We start from the raw sequence: 18283 nt of genomic DNA on the forward strand, positions 1-18283 counted from the left end.
ATTCAGCCCCCCTGAGTCAATACTTTGTAGAACCACCTTTTTCCTTTACAGCTGCAAGTCTTTTTGGGGATGTCTCTACCAGCTTTGCACATCTATAGAGTGACATTTTTGCTCATTCTTCGTTGCAAAATAGCTCAAGCTCTGTCAGATTGGAAGGAGAGTGTCTGTGAACAGCAATTTTCAAGTCTTGCCACAGATTCTCAAGTGGATTTAGGTCTAGACTTTGACTGGGCCATTCTAACACATGAATATGCTTCGATTTAAACCATTCCATTGTAGCTCTGGCTGTATGTTTAGGGTCGTTGTCCTGCTGGAAGGTGAACCTCCGCCCCAGTCTCAAGTCTTTTGCAGACTCTAACAGGTTTTCTTCTAAGATTGCCCTGAATGTGGCTCCATCCATCTTCCCATCAACTCTGACCAGCTTCCCTGTCCCTGCTGAAGAAAAGCAGCCCCACAACATGATGCTGCCACCACCATGTTTGATGATGGGGATGGTATTATCACACATAGCGTTTTGCTTTTAGGCCAAAAAGTTCCATTTTGGTCTCATCTGGCCAGAACATATTCTTCCACATGTTTGCTGTGTCCCCCACATGGCTTCTCAAAAACTGCAATCGGGACTTCCTATGGCTTTCTTTCAACAATGGCTTTTTTCTTGCCACTCTTCCATAAAGGCCAGATTTGTGGAGTGCACGACTAATAGTTAATAGAAGAAAAAGGTGCTACTACCCCAGATTATATAGAGATCCTCCTGAGCTCCATACATGCTCTTCAATAAGTCCAAATTTATTGTAACTCCATAAAAGATAAATATGCACAGCAGAAGTTTCAGCCATAATGGCCTTTCCCGGACTGTCAGTTTAGGTGGACGGCCATGTCTTGGTAGGTTTGCAGTTGTGCCATACTCTTTCCATTTTCAGATGATGGATTGAACAGTGCTCCGTGAGATGTTCAAAGCTTGGGATAATTTTTTATAACCTATTCCTGCTTTAAATTTCTCCACAACTTTATCCCTAACCTGTCTGATGTGTTCCTTGGCCTTCATGGTGCTGTTTGTGCACTAAGGTCCTCTAACAAACCTCTGAGGGCTTCACAGAACAGCTGTATTTATACTGAGATTAAATTACATACAGATGGACTCTATTTACTAATTAGGTGACTTCTAAAGCAATTGGTTCCACTAGATTTTAGTGAGGGGTATCAGAATAAAGGGGCTGAAGATTTTAGTAATGACAATGGTATCTTTAGCAGTAATCAGGATGGATTTATGAAGAATCGTTCTTGTCAAACTAATCTACTAACCTTCTATGAGGAGGTGAGTTGCCATCTAGATAAAGGAAGGCCCGTAGACGTGGTGTATCTGGATTTTGCAAAAGCATTTGACACAGTTCCCCATAAACATTTACTGTACAAAATAAGGCCTGTTAGACCATAGGGTGAGTATATGGATTGAAAACTGGTTACAGGGGTGAGTCCAGAAGGTGGTGATAAATGGGGAGTACTTGGAATGGTCCGGGGTGGAAAGTGGGGGTCACCCAGGGTTCTGTCCTTGGACCAATCCTTTTTAATTTATTCATAAATGATCTGGAGGATGAGATAAACAGTTCAATCTCTGTATTTGCAGACGATACTAAGCTAAGCAGGGCAATAACTTCTCCGCAGGATGTGGAAACCTTGCAAGAAAATCTGAACAAATTAACGGGGTGGGCGACTACATGGCAAATGAGGTTCAATGTAGAAAAATGTAAAATAATGCATTTGGGTGGAAAAAATATCAGTGCAATCTATACACTGGGGGGAGAACCTCTGGGGGAATCTAGGATGGAAAAGGACCTGGGGGTCCTAGTAGATGATAGGCTCAGCAATGGCATGCAATGCCAAGCTGCTGCTAACAAAGCAAACACAATATTGGCATGCATTAAAAAGGGGATCAACTGCAGAGATAAAACGATAATTCTCCCGCTCTACAAGACTCTGGTCCGGCCGCACCTGGAGTATGCTGTCCAGTTCTGGGCACCAGTCCTCAGGAAGGATGTACTGGAAATGGAGCGAGTACAAAGAAGGGCAACAAAGCTAATAAAGGGTCTGGAGGATCTTAGTTATGAGGAAAGGTTGCGAGTACTGAACTTATTCTCTCTGGAGAAGAGACGCTTGAGAGGGGATATGATATCAATTTACAAATACCATACAGGTGACCCCACAATAGGGATAAAACTTTTCAGCGAAAGGGAATTTAATAAGACACATGGCCATTCACTAAAATTAGAAGAAAAGAGGTTTAACCTTAAACTACATAGAGGGTTCTTTACTGTAAGGTTAGGATGTGGAATTCCCTTCCACAGGTGGTGGTCTCAGCGGGAGGCATTGATAATTTAAAAAAAACTATTAGATAAGCACCTGAATGACCACAACATACAGGGATATACAATGTAATACTGACATAAAATCAGATAGGTTGGACTTGATGGACTTTTGTCTTTTTTCAGTCTCGCCTACTATGTAACTATATGTAATATAAATGCACGCCACACTTTTCAGATATTTATTTGTAAAAAAAATTGAAAACCATTTATAATTTTCTTTCCACTTCACAATTATGTGCCACTTTTTGTTGGTCTATCACATAAAATCCCAATAAAATACATTTACATTTTTGGTTGTGACATGACAAAATGTGGAAAATGTCAAGGGGTATGAATACTTTTTCAAGGCACTGTAAATTGTTTTATTCTGTTACTATGCTGTTTTTATTGTACAGTTTATCCTCTTTTATAGGAGTTAATTTAACTGAATAAAACTTTGTTTAAAACTTAGAGATGCAGGACTAGAGTCCTCGCCGCATTGTGAGATATATTCTTATGATTCTGTAAACAGAAATAAACATTACAGGCTGTAAAAGGTATGAATGCGGAAGATCAGGTGGTGGCAGCACTTGTACTTCGCTCCAGGAAAAGCATTATAGAAGCGTTGTGCTCGCTGTGCTTCCTGTATCATACACACCAACAGCTTCAACTGATCACAGTGAAATGGGTTTGATTCTTGGCCTGTTAATCCTCCTGGAAGGTCTTCTTTCCTCTTCTGTAGTCTATGCCGGTAAGTGCTATTCTTGGCTTGTCATTTTATTTGAATATCTATTAAAAGTAAACCACATCTTGGCTGTAAATTTGAAATAGTTTCTTCGGAAAAAGTCAAAAGGACCGATAAAGAGTAACATTATCAAGCTGAAAGTTGAAACAAGTCTAAACTCTTTGTCCTAATCCTGTTTTTCCTTGTGTAGCAATGTTTACATTGCTCAGTAATGTTTTGTATTGTTTCATGAAAACTGTTATATTGGGAACATCTGTTTATCTCCAGTCCAGTTTAATAAAGTGAAACTAACATTTGCCTATAGAATGGTTGTAATGTAAGTAATCCAACAATCGTAATCTATATTCTGCGTGACTCATAGTTGATGAATATTTGTTAATTGGTTTGAACAGTAAAGCCCCGTACACACAATCGGACTTTCCGACAACAAACCCGTTGAATTTTGTTCGAAAGGTGTTGGCTCCAACTTGTCTTGCATACACACGGTCACACAAATGTTGGCCAACAATTACGAACGTAATGACGTACAAGACGTACGTGATATCTCCATTACGAACACTAGTTTTACAAGACCAAGCGCTCCTTTGTCAAGTGTTTGTCAAAACACTTGACAAAGGAGCGCGCATGCCCGCTGGGAGTCTCGCGCATGCTCAGAAACGCGTAGTGTATCCCTGTCTATCTGAACTATCCGGGTGACGTCATACGTTCTCGAGTGCCTCGCTGGAACGCGGAAGTGTCGATCCAGCCCAGCAGCCGGCTTCTCCATGCGGAGGTCCGCGGCCATCCCCTCGGATTTATATCGAAGCTTCACGCATATGGACCTTTGACTTACCCTGGATATAGTTTTCATTGGAAGCTGACATTCATACATCTCTATGTAAGTGTGAATATGTGCTTTTTATTTTAAATTAAACACTTGTACTCAGAGGCACTTTCTTTTTGTTTTTTCTATGATTGCTATGGAGAGCTGACTTCACTCAACAGGAAGCTGCCCTCAGTGCTGTGTTCATTGAGATCCCCTTGGTTTTTATACCCATTTTCAATCACGGACTATCCATAGACTTTTACAATAGACTTTTACTATATACTTTTCCATTAAACAGCATTGGACTATTGTTGTTACCTATGCCATTGGACTTGAGCGCTGTTACATACAATACATGATCAAGCGCTTCCGGCTCGTCCTTGATTCCGAGCATGCATGTTTGTACTTTGGACTTTTGTTCAACGGACTTGTGTACACACGATCGGAAAGTCCGACAACAATTGTCCGATGGAGCATACACACGGTCGGATTTTCCACCAACAGCCTGTCATTGGACATTTCCCATCGGAAAATCTGATCGTGTGAATGCAGCATAACAGGTATCTTTTAGCCTGGGTTCGCACTTGTGCAATCACAGACACTGAATGTGATTTGCACCGCATTGCTGTGAAGATCACATGGCGATGTCTGTATGATGCAAATTCAGCCATTAAAAACTGTATGGCTGAAATCGCATTGGCACTGAAATGGTGCAGGACCCTTTTTTTGGTCTGCACTGGAATCGGATTGCATGGGTGTTCACACCTACGCAGTCCGATTCCTGCACCATTTCACAGTTCGCACTGTGATTTGGGAACCGATCTGGGGGTGTCATTAACTTTGCATTGACACCCGCAGAGGTTCGCAGATGTCAGTGTGAACCGCAGACGATTCTGGCCCGCACAGGAATCGCGCAGGTTCCCGCATCGCACAAGTGTGAACCCAGCCTTAAATTGTAATTATTCTATATATGTGTATTGATAACATATCTTAAATTTGCCAAATCAATGACAAATTATTTGTTAGTGGCTGGTTTGTACCTCGAATAGTATGGTTAGAGTTCATGTTCATCAAATCTTCATTGGGGGGTTGTAAACTTCAGACATGAAATATGAACAAAGCATATCCCTCTATAGTGTGTTCTTGTCTCAATCCAGAGCAATAAGTATAATTTCTCTCTGCTGCCTCCTTCCTATGCTATCAGCACGAATCACTTGTATTAAAGAGGTTGTAAACCTCTGGGAAAAAATAAATAAAAAAAAAACCCCTGTAAGACAAAGGCATAATGAGCTAGTATGCATCGCATACTAGCTCATTATGAAATACTTACCTTAGAACGATTCCCTGCAGTGCGACCCGCACTCCGCTCCCACAGCTGACATCTATCACCGGGGTTACTTCCAGGTAGGTGGACTCCAGCGCTGTGATTGCCGTCACTCCCGCACACATTTCTTCAGTACCCGTGCCTCCAGTCACGGCACGGGTACTGAAGAAACGGCATGAGCGGGCCGTTTCTTCAGTGCGCATGCGCCGATGACATCAGCAGCAGCAAATAAAGTGAATATCTCCTGAATGGTGCAAGTTTAAGAGATATTTACAGTACCTAAAGGTAAGCCTTATTTTAGGCTTACCTGTAGGTACAAGTGGCGTAACAGAGTTTACAACCACTTTAAAGGAGAAGTCCAGCCTGAGCGTTTTAGGCTGGGCTTCTCCTATGGGTCACAGAAGTGCAATTTGTTTTGCACTCCTGTGACCCGTTTTCAGTGGAGAGCGGTCTGAACTCCGCTCTCCTCTGACGTCACAGGAATCAGTCGAGGCAGCGTATCATCCCGACTTCCAAGTATTGACCTGCAAGCTGCCTTGATTGATGGCAGTCTCAGCAAGCTGCTGAGATGCTGAGATGGCCGTTCCCCGCCCCTCCACAGCTTAGCGCTCCAGTGAGTGTGGAGAAGCAGAGAGGAGAGACGCTGACTGACAGTCAGCAGCTCGCCTCTCGGAGATCTGTGAAAACCGAGCCATCGCCGATGTTCGGTGGCTTGGTTCTCAGTGCAGAGACAGCGGAGGACAGCTGCAGCTTCGGTCTGATGCTGCATTCACATAGGTAAGTATGAAACTAAAATTAAAAAATCCCATACTTCTCTTTTAAAGGCAATTTTTTTATATAGAAAAATAATACTTGCCTATTCTGTGTAATGGTTTTACACAGAGCAGCCCCAATCCTCCTCTTTTCGGGTCCTCCGCTGGCCATCCTGGCCCCTCCCTCTTGCCGAGTGCCCCCACAGCAAGCAGCTTGCATGGAGGGCTCCTGAGCCGCTGCTCTGCGTATCCATTCAGAACAAAGCAGAGCTGAGCCCCACCCCCTCTCTCTCCTCATTGGCTCACTGACTGTGATTGACAGCAGTGGGAGCCATTGGCTCTGTCTCAGCCAATGAGGAGGGAGAGTCCCCGGAGAGCCGAGGCTGTCGCGCAAATCGCTGGATCAGGCTCAGGTAAGTATTGGGGGGGGGGCAGGGAGGGCTACTGCACACAGAAGGTTTTTTACCTTCATGCAAAGAATGCATGGGGGTGAAAAAAACTGTAGCCTTTACAACCACTTTAGGTTTTCCTGACACCAAGAGAAAAAAAGGCCACAAGGGAGGGAACTGCAGCCAGTGATAGGCAGCCTCAGATCTGCTCCTATGTGCTGTTTGACAACTTAATATAATCCTCCTTGTTTCCTAATGACAGGTTCTTTGCCTCATTTCAGAGCATCTCTTGGCGCTCACGTAACCGGCCGGCTCTCTCCTCTCCCTGTCTGACAGCTGCAGCGGGTGGGGCCAAGATTCCCCCGCTGACGTCAGTCAGGAGGAGAGAGAGAATCAGCTGGTCACCTGAGCGCCAGGAGACACTTTTATAAAACACAGAGACAGGAGCACCTGTCAATAGGAAACAAGGAGGATTATATATAGGACTATAAAAGTAATTTTAGCAGCAGGAGGGGGGGCGGGCACTGACACAACAGCAGACAGGTGGGGAGGGGAGGGGGGAAAGGACAGAGGAGGATAGGAGACCTGAAGCTGACAGAGGCACGTAAACTGACCACGGTGTCAGGGCTCAGCAGCCATGATAAACCATGGTCAGTTTACAGGGGGGAGGGCAGGGCTTTTTTTCATCGGGAACGCAGGGAACCCAGTTCTGGCACCTCCAGCACTGAATGTATGTAATAGCATGGGGTGTCGGGTGTGCTGGAGGGTCTATTGATGTTGTCTGCTGGGGATCTATTGTCACTGGTGGGAATCTGATATTGTGTGAGGGTCTATTGTTGCTGATGGGGAATCTATTGTTGCTGGGGGGTTTTATGTTGCTGGCTGCTGGGAGATCTGTTGTTGCTGCTGGGAGGATCTAATATTGCTTGGGTGCATATTTTGTTACTGGGTGTGATATTTTGTTGTGGGTGGTTCACTGTTGCTGCAGGGGATCTATTGTTGTTGGGGTGGAGTCCATTGTTGCTGGGGGAGTCTATTGTTGTGTGGGGATCTATTGCTGGAAATCTATTGTTGCTGGCTGCAGGGGATCTATTTTACTGCTTTTCTTTTTATCATTACCATGTTCTATACAAATGATTTCGCACCACAAAATGATACTTGGTTCTGTATTCTCTAAAAGGGGCAGTACTGGTAGGTGGGTAGGGGGTGGAATCAAGGGACGGTGGTCAGAGGTGGGTAGGGGGCAGAGACAAGGGGCGACTCAGACGGGGGGAGTTCCTGCACATATTCTCAGAGAAAAAAGCCCTGGGGGAGGGCATAGCCAGGCAGGATTAGCCAGGTATTTCAGGTGATACAAGGGGACCAAATTACACAGCACAAGCACTGTGCTGTATAACATGCTTTAAAGGAACAGGATTCTTTTTTTTTTGGGGGGGTGGTTAACAAACACTAAAACCACTTCAGCCCCAGAAGAATTTACCCCCTTCCTGACCAGAGCGCTTTTTACAATTTGGCACTGCGTCGCTTTAACTGACAATTGCGCGGTCGTTTGATGCTGCACCCAAAACAAAATTTGCGTCCTTTTTTCCCCACAAATAGAGCTTTCTTTTGGTGGTATTTGATCACCTCTGCGGTTTTAATTTTTTGCGCTATAAACAAAAAAAAGCGACAATTTTGAAAAAAAAAACATTTTTTTACTTTTTGCTATAATAAATATCCCCAAAAGTTTTTATAAAAAACAAATTTCTTCATCAGTTTAGGCCAATATATATTCTTCTACATATTTTTGGTAAAAAAAAAATCGCAATAAGCGTATATTGATTGGTTTGCACAAAAGTTATAGTGTCTGCAAACTATGGGAAAGATTTATGGCATTTTTATGGCATTTTTATTTATTTATTTTTTGTTACTAGTAATGGCGGTGTTCTGCGATTTTTAGCGGTACTGCGACATTGCGAGTGACAGATCGGAGACTTTTGACACTTTTTGGGGACCATTGACATTTATACGGCGATCAGTGCTATAAAAATGCACTGATTACTGTGTGAATGTCACTAGCAGGGAAGTTGTTAACACTAGGGGGCGATCAAGGGGTTAAATGTGTGTTCCCTCAGCATGTTCTAACTGTGTGGGGATGTGAGTGACTAGGAGAGGAGCCATATCGTTTTAGTTTTTCCTACTTACTAGGAAGAAACCATATGGCTCCTCTCCTCTGATAGCACAGGAATTTGTGTGTTTAATCCCCGTGCTGGCGCTGGTGCACGCGCGTGGTAGCCGGCGATCGTGCCCGCTGGCCACGCGCATCAGGTCCCCCCGCCGTGCTCTGGTGGCCGAAAATGGGTAGGATGTACCCACACGAGATTTCACCCAGAAGAGCCATTGTGCCGCAGTATATCTGCGTGACACAATCAAAAAGTGGTTAATGATGTATTCGTGAATAATAAGGTACATTCATTTTTGTCAGTTTTAATTTCTCCTTGATATAATTGATCTGCTACAGAAGGATGGTTTATAAAGAGGGTATTAACAAAATATTCTATACAAAGGAGGTCAGTCCCCAAAGGAAGCCATAAATACAGTCAAACACATTGATAGCCCAAAAGGGAGAAATATCTATGTATACACACTCGTATATACGTGGGCATATATCCATATAGTATATTTTGCCATCGGCATCCTGGAACTGATATGCGATGCATGAATCAATGGTCTTCAGTGCAGGGTATCCAGGCAATGGGGAACGCAAACAAGGATTTCAGTTTCTACTAGGAAAGGTTATTGTGAGGAATAGTATTATGATAGTAGAAGGATTAGGGTGATAGTGTTACAGTGAAGGTTAGTATTAGGTTTCATGCACACACATATTTATAGGACTTTTTTATGCCTAGCATACAGTATAAGAGTACAAGGACTAATGCGCAAAACCACAACCTCATTGATGTAAAAAACAACCTAAGCATTAAAAAATGGTAACAGATGAGAAGCTGCCCACATAGATGGGTGCACTCCCACACCCCATTAAATAGTAATAAAATCAGGTAAAATATGTGGCGCTCCTCTAACCTTCAATACCAAACTGCAGGAAACAAAATCGCCAGTGCTGTAACAATCAATATACGTACAGTCCTCCTATTATAAATATAGGTGTATAGCAGTATACCTTCATAACCACTCCAGAAACCGGAAAAAACTCAGGTTATTATCACAATAATAATAGTATACGACTTTCAATCTAGTAAGTGCACCGTGCTTAAATCTTAGAATATGCCACAGTAAAGTCCCTGCGTACCAATAGACAAGTGAATCTGCTTATTAAATATGCATATACTAATAAAGTGTCTTGTGCAGAGTGCAATTCCTGATGCAATAAACAAAACACATAATAATAAGTGACACAATGTGCAAAATGATCATAAATGACATAATATGTGATTAGAAATAAAGCTCAAAAAATAAATAAAGTGCAAAAAAAAAATTTTTCTAAAGTGCAAAGAATATATAAGTGGTTCCTCGTGCTATAAAATATAGAAAGTATACTACTCCTCTCTAAAATATAGCAATTAACAAAAATACAACAGTAGCCCAATGAGCAGAATACTCATCAGTAATTAACTACAACTGTAAATATGAAAAAAAACCCACATCAGCATGTGAGTGGTGCTATTAATACAGAAAGTGATAATTGTGCAATAATAACATCATACAGTATACTTCCCTGTGCTTTCCCGCAGGAGCCATTCAAGTATATAGCTGAGTGCGAGTGTACTCTTGTAAACGCTAATGCTTCTTTGCAACTGCTTTTGTCAGTGTATGCCCATCCAATGTATTTCCCGAATGCAGGAGTTTTCACATTTCAGAATTACAACAGTGCACTTGCTTGGGTAAACGCTGGTGCACAAAAGCATCGCCATTTATAAGAGTAGGGTGCATGATTCCTTACTGGAGAATTGATATGTTTTAGAAAACCAAACTGAACTTTCAGTTTAAATCTGCTAAATACATTCCAGTTGCATTAATACAAAGCTGTCTTACAGTTTGTTTCTTTAGAAAGTAACCACTGCCAGAACAGAAAAACCTGTGTCTTGCCAGCATGCTGTACCTAAAGACCCTTGCTCACTGTGTAGAAGCAGTGGTCTCCCTGGAGAAGTCTGACACACTCCTTGCAAAGTCAGAGCTAGAGCTCACCAATCACCAAGCTTTCACCTCCGGCTAATGGAGAACTCTGGCTCTGACTCAGCAGGGGGCATGTTGGACCTTTGCTTTCACAGAGAGCAAGGGTCCTTTTCTACAGTATGCTGGCATTAGACAGGCTTTTCTACTCAGGTAGGCTAGATACTTTTATAGCCTGTAATTTTATACAAAAAGATATTCTGAAGAAAATTGAGGCTCTGTTTTCCCCTTTTTGACATATTTAGATGTACACTTATGGTCAGTGGCAGGGCTGCTGATAGAAATCACTGGGCCCCGTGCAGCCTATCTGACAGGGCACCCCTCCTCCAAAAATATAAAATTATATTTTTTCTAAAATGCCACGCCTGCGATGCTTGGCTTTGCAGCCATGGCAGAAATTATACCCCCGTTGAAGAAGACCTATTCAAGTGGATAGCGGCATAGGGGCATTCATTCAGAATGGTGATCCCCCCCCTTCACCATCCTGAATGAACCCGCCTGTGTGCCCTCAGCAGCTGTCAGTGGGAGAGGAGGGAAAATGGCAACACTGCAGGGAAAGAGGCACACAGGGGTCCCAGGCAGCAGGGGGAAGGGGGCGCAGATACAAGAACAAATCTTGCTGCAGTGCAGCTAGAGGAAGAAAAGAAAAGTAGAAGCTGGTAGCACTGCACAAGAGTCACAGTGTCTGCAATAAGACATTACTGCTGGGCCTCCTGCTTGGCAGGTGCCCAGGCCCCTCTTTTGAACTGATGAGGCCTGGGTCCAGTACAGGAGGGCTGGTTGTACTGCCTTATCAGCGGCCCTGGTTAATTATGAGAACCAGGCTCTATTAGCAGACAGCTTAGGATGTTACATAATAATCCCTTGTGACATTTTTGTTCTGCATGGTTCCTGTCTCTAAGTGTTACCTTGGTGCTGGTGACCTGGCTGCACTGTACTTTCTTTTCAAATTTCTTGTATTCTTTTGTGTCCCCCACAGACAGTCATAGACTGAACTTCTACTTTTCAACCATCTGGTCCCCAAAAGAATCAACCCCACCACAAACCCAAATAATTGCCTTTCTGGATGATGTACCGATTATAAAATACAACAACAGCAGCAGAAAACTGCAACGTCTCGCTGACTGGCTGGAAAATGTTGATCCTAAACACTGGGAAGCTCTGGAGGAAAGTGCAAAGTACTACGAACAGCGGCATCAACATAAAATACAGCGTCTGAGACCACCACAAAGTAAGCAAAAAAGTCACCCAACTTCCATGCTTTATTTTCTAAGCTATAACTAAACTAATACATTGGCAACTTTTTGTTCAGAAGAACAGAATTTAAAGTTGATGTTAGCTAATGACCTCAATGTTTACAGCTGACAGTTAGGACTAGCAGTGAGGGAATTTCTTCATAAAACAGGCAAATTATTGAACTGTTCAACTGCAAATGCTGCAAATTTCAACTAAATACAGGGTTATTTGAAAAAGATGGAGCAGATTTCAACTTTTTATTTCAAACAAACTGTAAGGGATAGAAGCACATTCCTCACATTTCTGGATAGAGGAAGATTTAGTTTTATGGTCCTTGAGGTTGAATGCACTCAACATGAGCACCATGTGTTGTGTGACAAACATTAAAAATGTAGACCATTTCTTACCACACATGAATTATCTGGTCGCTGGTTATTGAATTCACAGCTTAAACAATTCGATGTCTCAGATCTTGAAGAGTAGCAGGCATAGGTGGGACAAACACTCTTTCTGTTATGTACCCAACAGATAAAAATCACAGGGGATAAGGTCTGGTGACCTGGGAGGCCACAGACAATGAAAAAGATCTTGTTGTCCATGTTTTCCAATCCATTGTCCTGGAATGGTGTTCAGATAATGCCAGACCTCCAAGTGGAAGTGAGCGGGGCACCATCTTGCATGAAAAGGAAGTCATTAAAATCTTCTTGTAGTATGTCCAGATATGAAAATCCTGTCACAGTTTGCTCGGCAAAACAGAAAAGTCCATAGACTTTGCTTACAGAAAGTCTCTTTCATGTTTGACTAAACAAGGATTTTCCCAACCCCAAATTCTAACATTGTAGCGATTAACCTGCCAAAGAGATGAAATCTTGATTCATTTGGAAAAAATAAGTAGTTTGGAAAAATTGTCCTCTTCCATATCCTGCAAAATTGCAGCACAAAATTCGAACCACTTGTTATGGTCGTTAGGATGCAATGAAAAACAAAAGAAGAGCAAACTGACCTAGTGCAATTCCATTAAAAATATTTATTAAAAAGTAAAAAGTGACACAGAACATACTCAGGGGGAGAGAGCGCCTACGATCAAATAGTTAGGTTACCGAATGTAAAGTACCATCATCCCGAAAATCTACTACAAAGGGAGGCAGAGAGTAGGGAAAGCCGCAGTTCGCTGCTTCTGTCGGCAGATGTCCCAACCCCCCACACACAGGAAAAAACACAGGGGACTATTTCGGTACTGAAGATAGTTGGGTATTAGTACAAAAAGGTGGAAAGAAGGTGGTAAGATAAAAACTATATTTTTAATAGAAAACCATTTTAAAAAAGATATATATATCTAAATATTACAATAATATATACAGTTGTAATACAGGACAAGGCAATATATACAACCATATGAATTGCATCCAGTAATAGCAGAGATTGCAAAAATGACTTGGATTCTCGACCGGTTTCGCGGTATTCACCGCTTCCTCAGGAGAGTAAAGTCTATAATGTAGCATAGAGAACAAATAATAAATATACAAAAATTCACAGATGCATAAAGTTTTTGTGGTGGTTGCAGCGAGGTCATTGAATAATACATTAAATAATAGTGTACAAGTTGAATATAGAAAGGACAGGCTCACCCGTTCAGGTATTCTCTGTAGGTATGTGGGGCCCCATACAATTCCCCCTGCGACGAACACAGGGGATAACAGAACAGCCTCTGGTGGATAAAATATTTAAGTAATTGATTTAGTGTGGGTCACTAAACCACAAGACAGAGCAAAACGTGGTAGAGTATAGGGGTACCCATAAAGTAGCTCTAGGTTTGGAACCCAGTGTGCAGGGGAGAGAAACTAGAATTTAGTGGTTGGAAGAGGATGGGAGAGGGGGGAAGGAAAAGGAGGAGGGAGGAGAAGGAAGAAGGAAAGGGGAAGGGGGGGGAGAGGGGGAGGAGGGAAAGAGGAAAGGGGGGGGGAAAGGGGGGGAGGGAGGGGGTAAGTGGGGGTGGGAAAGGAGGGGGGGAAGGGGGGGGAGGAGGGGGGGGGAAAGGGGGAAGGGGAGAGAGCCAGGGAATAAGGGGGGGAGTAAGATAGGAAAGGAGAGGAGGATGAGGGGGAAAGGGGGTGGGAAGGGAAGGGGGGAGGAAGAAAGGGGGGGGAGGGAGAGGGGGGGAGAGGGGGAAGGAAAGCGGGGAGGGGGGGAGGAAAAGGGGGGGGAAAGGGGGAAGGAGGGGGGGGGGGGAGGAGAAACAGGGAAAAAAGGGAAAAAAAGGGTAGTGAGGATTGAGTGGTAAGCAGGACCTATAACTTAGATCCAGGTAAAAAATAGGTGAGACTTGAAAAGGAAGAAAGAAAATGCACACAGGTAATAAGAGCCATCACTTACCCCTACAGCATTGATCAACGAGGGGGGGTGGAATGAAGTAAAAGAGGAGCATACAGTGATGGGGATCGTGGTATAAAATGGTTTAATATGGTTTAAACGATCCAAGCGCTCATGGGCTAATGATGAAAGCTCCCCAGGGCTGGAGCCAATGATATGCGCAAAAGGAATAATCACCGCAGCAGCTGTAATAGATTAAGATAAATTTACACTTCGCAGTAATAGAGAGGGAGGGGGGGAAAAAGGATTACCCACAAAGCAGAGGGGGACAATAGCGGTAGCTCAATAGAATAAAGAGTACCAACATAGGTAATAAGAATAGGTAGCAAGTACCAAGAGGTGTCAGGATAACAGATTATATGTAGTCCCCAATGAGGAAGAGATATTAAAATACCAGCAGAGGAACAAGCATAGACGCTGCAGGCAGCCACTGTGTGTGGAGGCAATGATAACCAAGCCCAGCATGGATGGGAGGAGAAGCAGGGGGGAGAGACCGACCACCGGGGAAGGAGTAGAAGGAGGAAAAGGAGGGGAAAAGGAGGGAAAAAAGAGGGGGGAGGTAAGACTTACCCCAAGTACTGCTCCTCGTTTAGCGCGACATCAGAGGGCTGTAGGCTCATACAGCGGCCGTGTCCGGCCGCTATAAAAGCACCCCAACCCGGAAGTCAGGGACGGCATAGCGAGGGCGGTCCCTGACGTCACCGGGTCTGCTCGCCCGCACTGCGCAGGTGCACTGTGAGTGCTACTGCGCAAGCGCGCGCTCCTGTCAAAGGGAATCTAGTTCCCAAACAAGGAGACGCAAGCAGTCAAAAGGCTGCCAGGGCGAGCATGTGTCCGTCGCATAGGAGAGGATCGGGGCAGAACCCACCAACAGAGTCTGATAACGGGGGATGGGAGCCTGACCTTGAACAGCAACAAAGTAGAACAGCATAATACAGCATGGTGAAATAAAGATAAAAATAAAAGGAATTTATATACAAACATTGTGTGAAATTATATGGGGGTGTCAGCCACCCATAACTTTTGAGGATGAATCTTAGGCAGACATGGTCAATTCATTGATACTCGGCCCTAGGAGTGCCGAGGTGGGGGGGGGGAGGAGGGGAGGGAGAAAGGGGGAAAAAGGGGGACAAGGAGGGGGGGGGGGGGGGGGGAAAGAGAGGGGGGAGGAAAGGAAAGGAAAGGAAGGGGGGGGAAAGGGGGGGCTGGGGAGAAAAGGGGGGGAAAAAAGGGGGGGAAGGGGGGGGAGGGGCGGGGAAGAAGAGAAGAGAAAAGAAAAGGGGACAAAAGGGAAAAGGGGACCAAGAAGGTATAGGGAACAGGGGAAAAGGGGGCGAAGGGGGGAGGAAAAGGAAAGGGAGGGGGAGGGGGAGGAAAAAAGGGGGGGAGGGAAAGGGGAGGAAGGGAGGGGAAAAAAAGGGGGGAAGGGGGGGAAAAAAGGGGGGGAGAAGGGGGGGGGGAAAAGGGGAGGGGAGTAGAACATGATCTCATAAGAAGGCCCTATAGGACACCGACTCGTTCAGGCCAGGCGGGGTGGTGGCGTTGAGTCGCTCGATCCAGAGGGACTCCCTCTGCAATATCGAGCGATCCCAGTCGCCACCTCTAGGACTGGGTTTCACCACCTCTAATACCAGAAATTTGGCCACGGAATTGTCGAATCTATAATAAAGTCCGATATGTCGGCCAATAGTAGTCAGTTTACCGTTTTCTGAGTCGTAGAGGTGGTCACCGATTCTCTGCCTAAGTTCCCTAATAGTTTTGCCCACATAGAAGGCTTTGCATACACATTTCATGAGATAGATAACCCCCTTTGTGGCACAGTTCGCGAAGGTCCATGGAACCAGAATTTCTCCATTAGGTAGGGTCACTGTTCTGCTTTCGTGGACCCAAGGGCACCGGGGGCATTCCCCACATTGGAATGTGCCATTGGGGCCACTGCGCACAGGTTTGGTGGGGTTGTAGTGGCTGGCAGTTAGTTGATCACGTAGTGATCGAGCTCTGTGGAAGACCACTTCCGGTGTGTGTCTGATGTATTTGGTTAAGGTATGATGTTTAGCCAAGAGGTGCCAATGTTTGGCTAGGATATTCCGCAGCACGTGGTGGTGTGCAGAATAGGTGGCAATAAATCTTACAGTTTCTGTGGGGGGAGACGGTTTCCTATCTTTAAAGAGGAGAGAGGTTCGTGAACGTGACAAAGACTCGTGATAAGCTTTACGCAGAGTGGTAGAGGAATAGCCTCGTCGTAGGAGGCGGTCGCGCAATGCTTTAGCCTGGCGTTTGAAGTCACTGTCGTGTGTGCAATTCCTGCGTAGTCGTAGGTATTGGGCATAAGGTATGCTCTGTATCAAGGAATTGGGATGGGCACTCGTGGCAAACAACAGGGTGTTCCCCGCCGTGGGTTTTCTATACAGGTCCGTTCCTAAGGTACCATCAGGTTGTTTAATGATTAGTAGGTCTAAGAAGGGGATTTGTTCCGTCTCAATTTTGAAGGTAAATTTAAGGTTTAGATCATTGTTATCAAGTTGACGTAGGAATTGTAAAAGTTTTTCCCTGGGGCCCGACCAGACCATGAACAGGTCATCAATAAAACGATACCATACCAAGATATCGTTTAGAAACTCCGTGTATTGGTCATGAGCATGAATCTGTCGCTCCCAGCCCCCTAGATATAAGTTGGCATATGCTGGGGCGCAGGACGTCCCCATTGCAACACCCTGTATTAGTAAAAATAATTGATCATTAAAGGTAAAGTAGTTCTTGGTTAAAATAAAGTACAGTAGTGTCAATATAAACTGATTCAGGGGCCAGGTCGTTGTATCTTGTTCAGCTAGGAAGGATCCAGCCGTCCGTACGCCCTGCTCGTGGGGGATACTGGAGTAAAGAGCCTCAATATCAACAGCCACAAGCAGGGCGTTCGGAGGGATCTGGATACCTTCAAGATGTTGTAGCAGGTCAGTAGTATCCCTGATGTACGACGGGAGGCTACAGACATGGGGCATTAGGAAAGCGTCAACAAATTTACTTGCATTGTCTGTTAAGGAGCCTATCCCCGACACTATGGGTCTTCCGGGAGGGCGATGTATATCTTTATGAGTCTTGGGTAGAGAATAGAAGGTAGGGGTGCGGGGAAATTTGGGGACCAGGAACTCCAAGGTGTCTTTGTCAATGAGGCCTGAGAAGTAGGCCTCAGTGCAAAGAGCCCGGAGTTCCTGTGCAAAGGACAGAACGTGAGTGGGGGAAATGGGTCTATACCAGTGTTTATTGTTCAAAATAGCAAGGCACATAGATTGATATTGATGGTTGGTCATGAGGACAATATTCCCACCCTTGTCTGATTGTTTGATCACAATATCAGAACGTTGCTGTAGGGACCGAAGGGCTCGAGTTTGACTAGGATCGAGGTTTGGGGAGAAATCGGGCCATTTTTGTTTTTTGAGGTCACTGATTGTGGCTCGCAAAAAGGCCCATATCTCGGGGCAGGTATTGAGGTCGGGGAACCTGCGAGATCGCAGACGAAAGGGTTTCGGCAAGGGTATGTGTCTGTGGTCGACCGGAGGGTCACACCTATTAGGTGCAGGGAGGGCAGGTACGTCTGTCCCTGCTACCGATACATTTGGGGAGACATTAACACGATCCATGCTATCCTGTGAGGCTGCGGGGTCTCCAGTATCTCCCTCGTCGAAGAGGAGCATTAGATCGCGGAGTGCCCTGAATTCCTCCATCGAGAAACCCTTGGTGCACTCCGTGAGCTCGCGTTCCAGTCCCTGGTTGATGCGATCTTTATCATACATAAATCTGAAGGTTAAATTACGTGCAAATAGGTAAAGATCTTTAATTGTTTCAGTAACCTTAAGCGCATCAAGGGGACAAAAGCCCAGTCCTAATTGAAGTATCGAAATTTCCTCATTATTAAGTGTGTAGGGGGTAAGGTTGATGACATTACGGTCAGTGTGATGTGAGGAGGAAGGTGCTATTGAGACGGTGGGGGTTTTAGGACATACGCATCTAGATTGCTCTGTTGTTTTTTTAGATCTAAAAAAATAGCATCTTCATTAACTTTAGTGTATTTATTGTTCATTAAACCCGAGTTCAAAATTTTAGGAATAGTGCCGTGTAATGTGGAATAACCAGTTGCCCCTTCCACGGGGGT

General features: G+C 44.5%; 1 protein-coding gene across 1 annotated transcript in view; it reads left to right on the forward strand.

Moving 5' to 3' along the window:
* Positions 1-2963: 2963 nt before the first annotated feature.
* Positions 2964-18283, forward strand: part of LOC141107511 (major histocompatibility complex class I-related gene protein-like) — a 54566-nt gene continuing 39246 nt past the window's right edge. Inside the window, exons 1-2 of the mRNA XM_073598289.1 lie at positions 2964-3093; positions 11507-11758. Of these exons, the coding sequence (XP_073454390.1) occupies positions 3027-3093; positions 11507-11758 (319 nt within the window). The 5' untranslated portion in view covers positions 2964-3026. The remainder of the gene's footprint in view (positions 3094-11506; positions 11759-18283) is intronic.

Source organism: Aquarana catesbeiana, linkage group LG09 (genome assembly GCF_042186555.1).
Source record: "Aquarana catesbeiana isolate 2022-GZ linkage group LG09, ASM4218655v1, whole genome shotgun sequence".
Taxonomy (NCBI): Eukaryota; Metazoa; Chordata; class Amphibia; order Anura; family Ranidae; genus Aquarana; species Aquarana catesbeiana.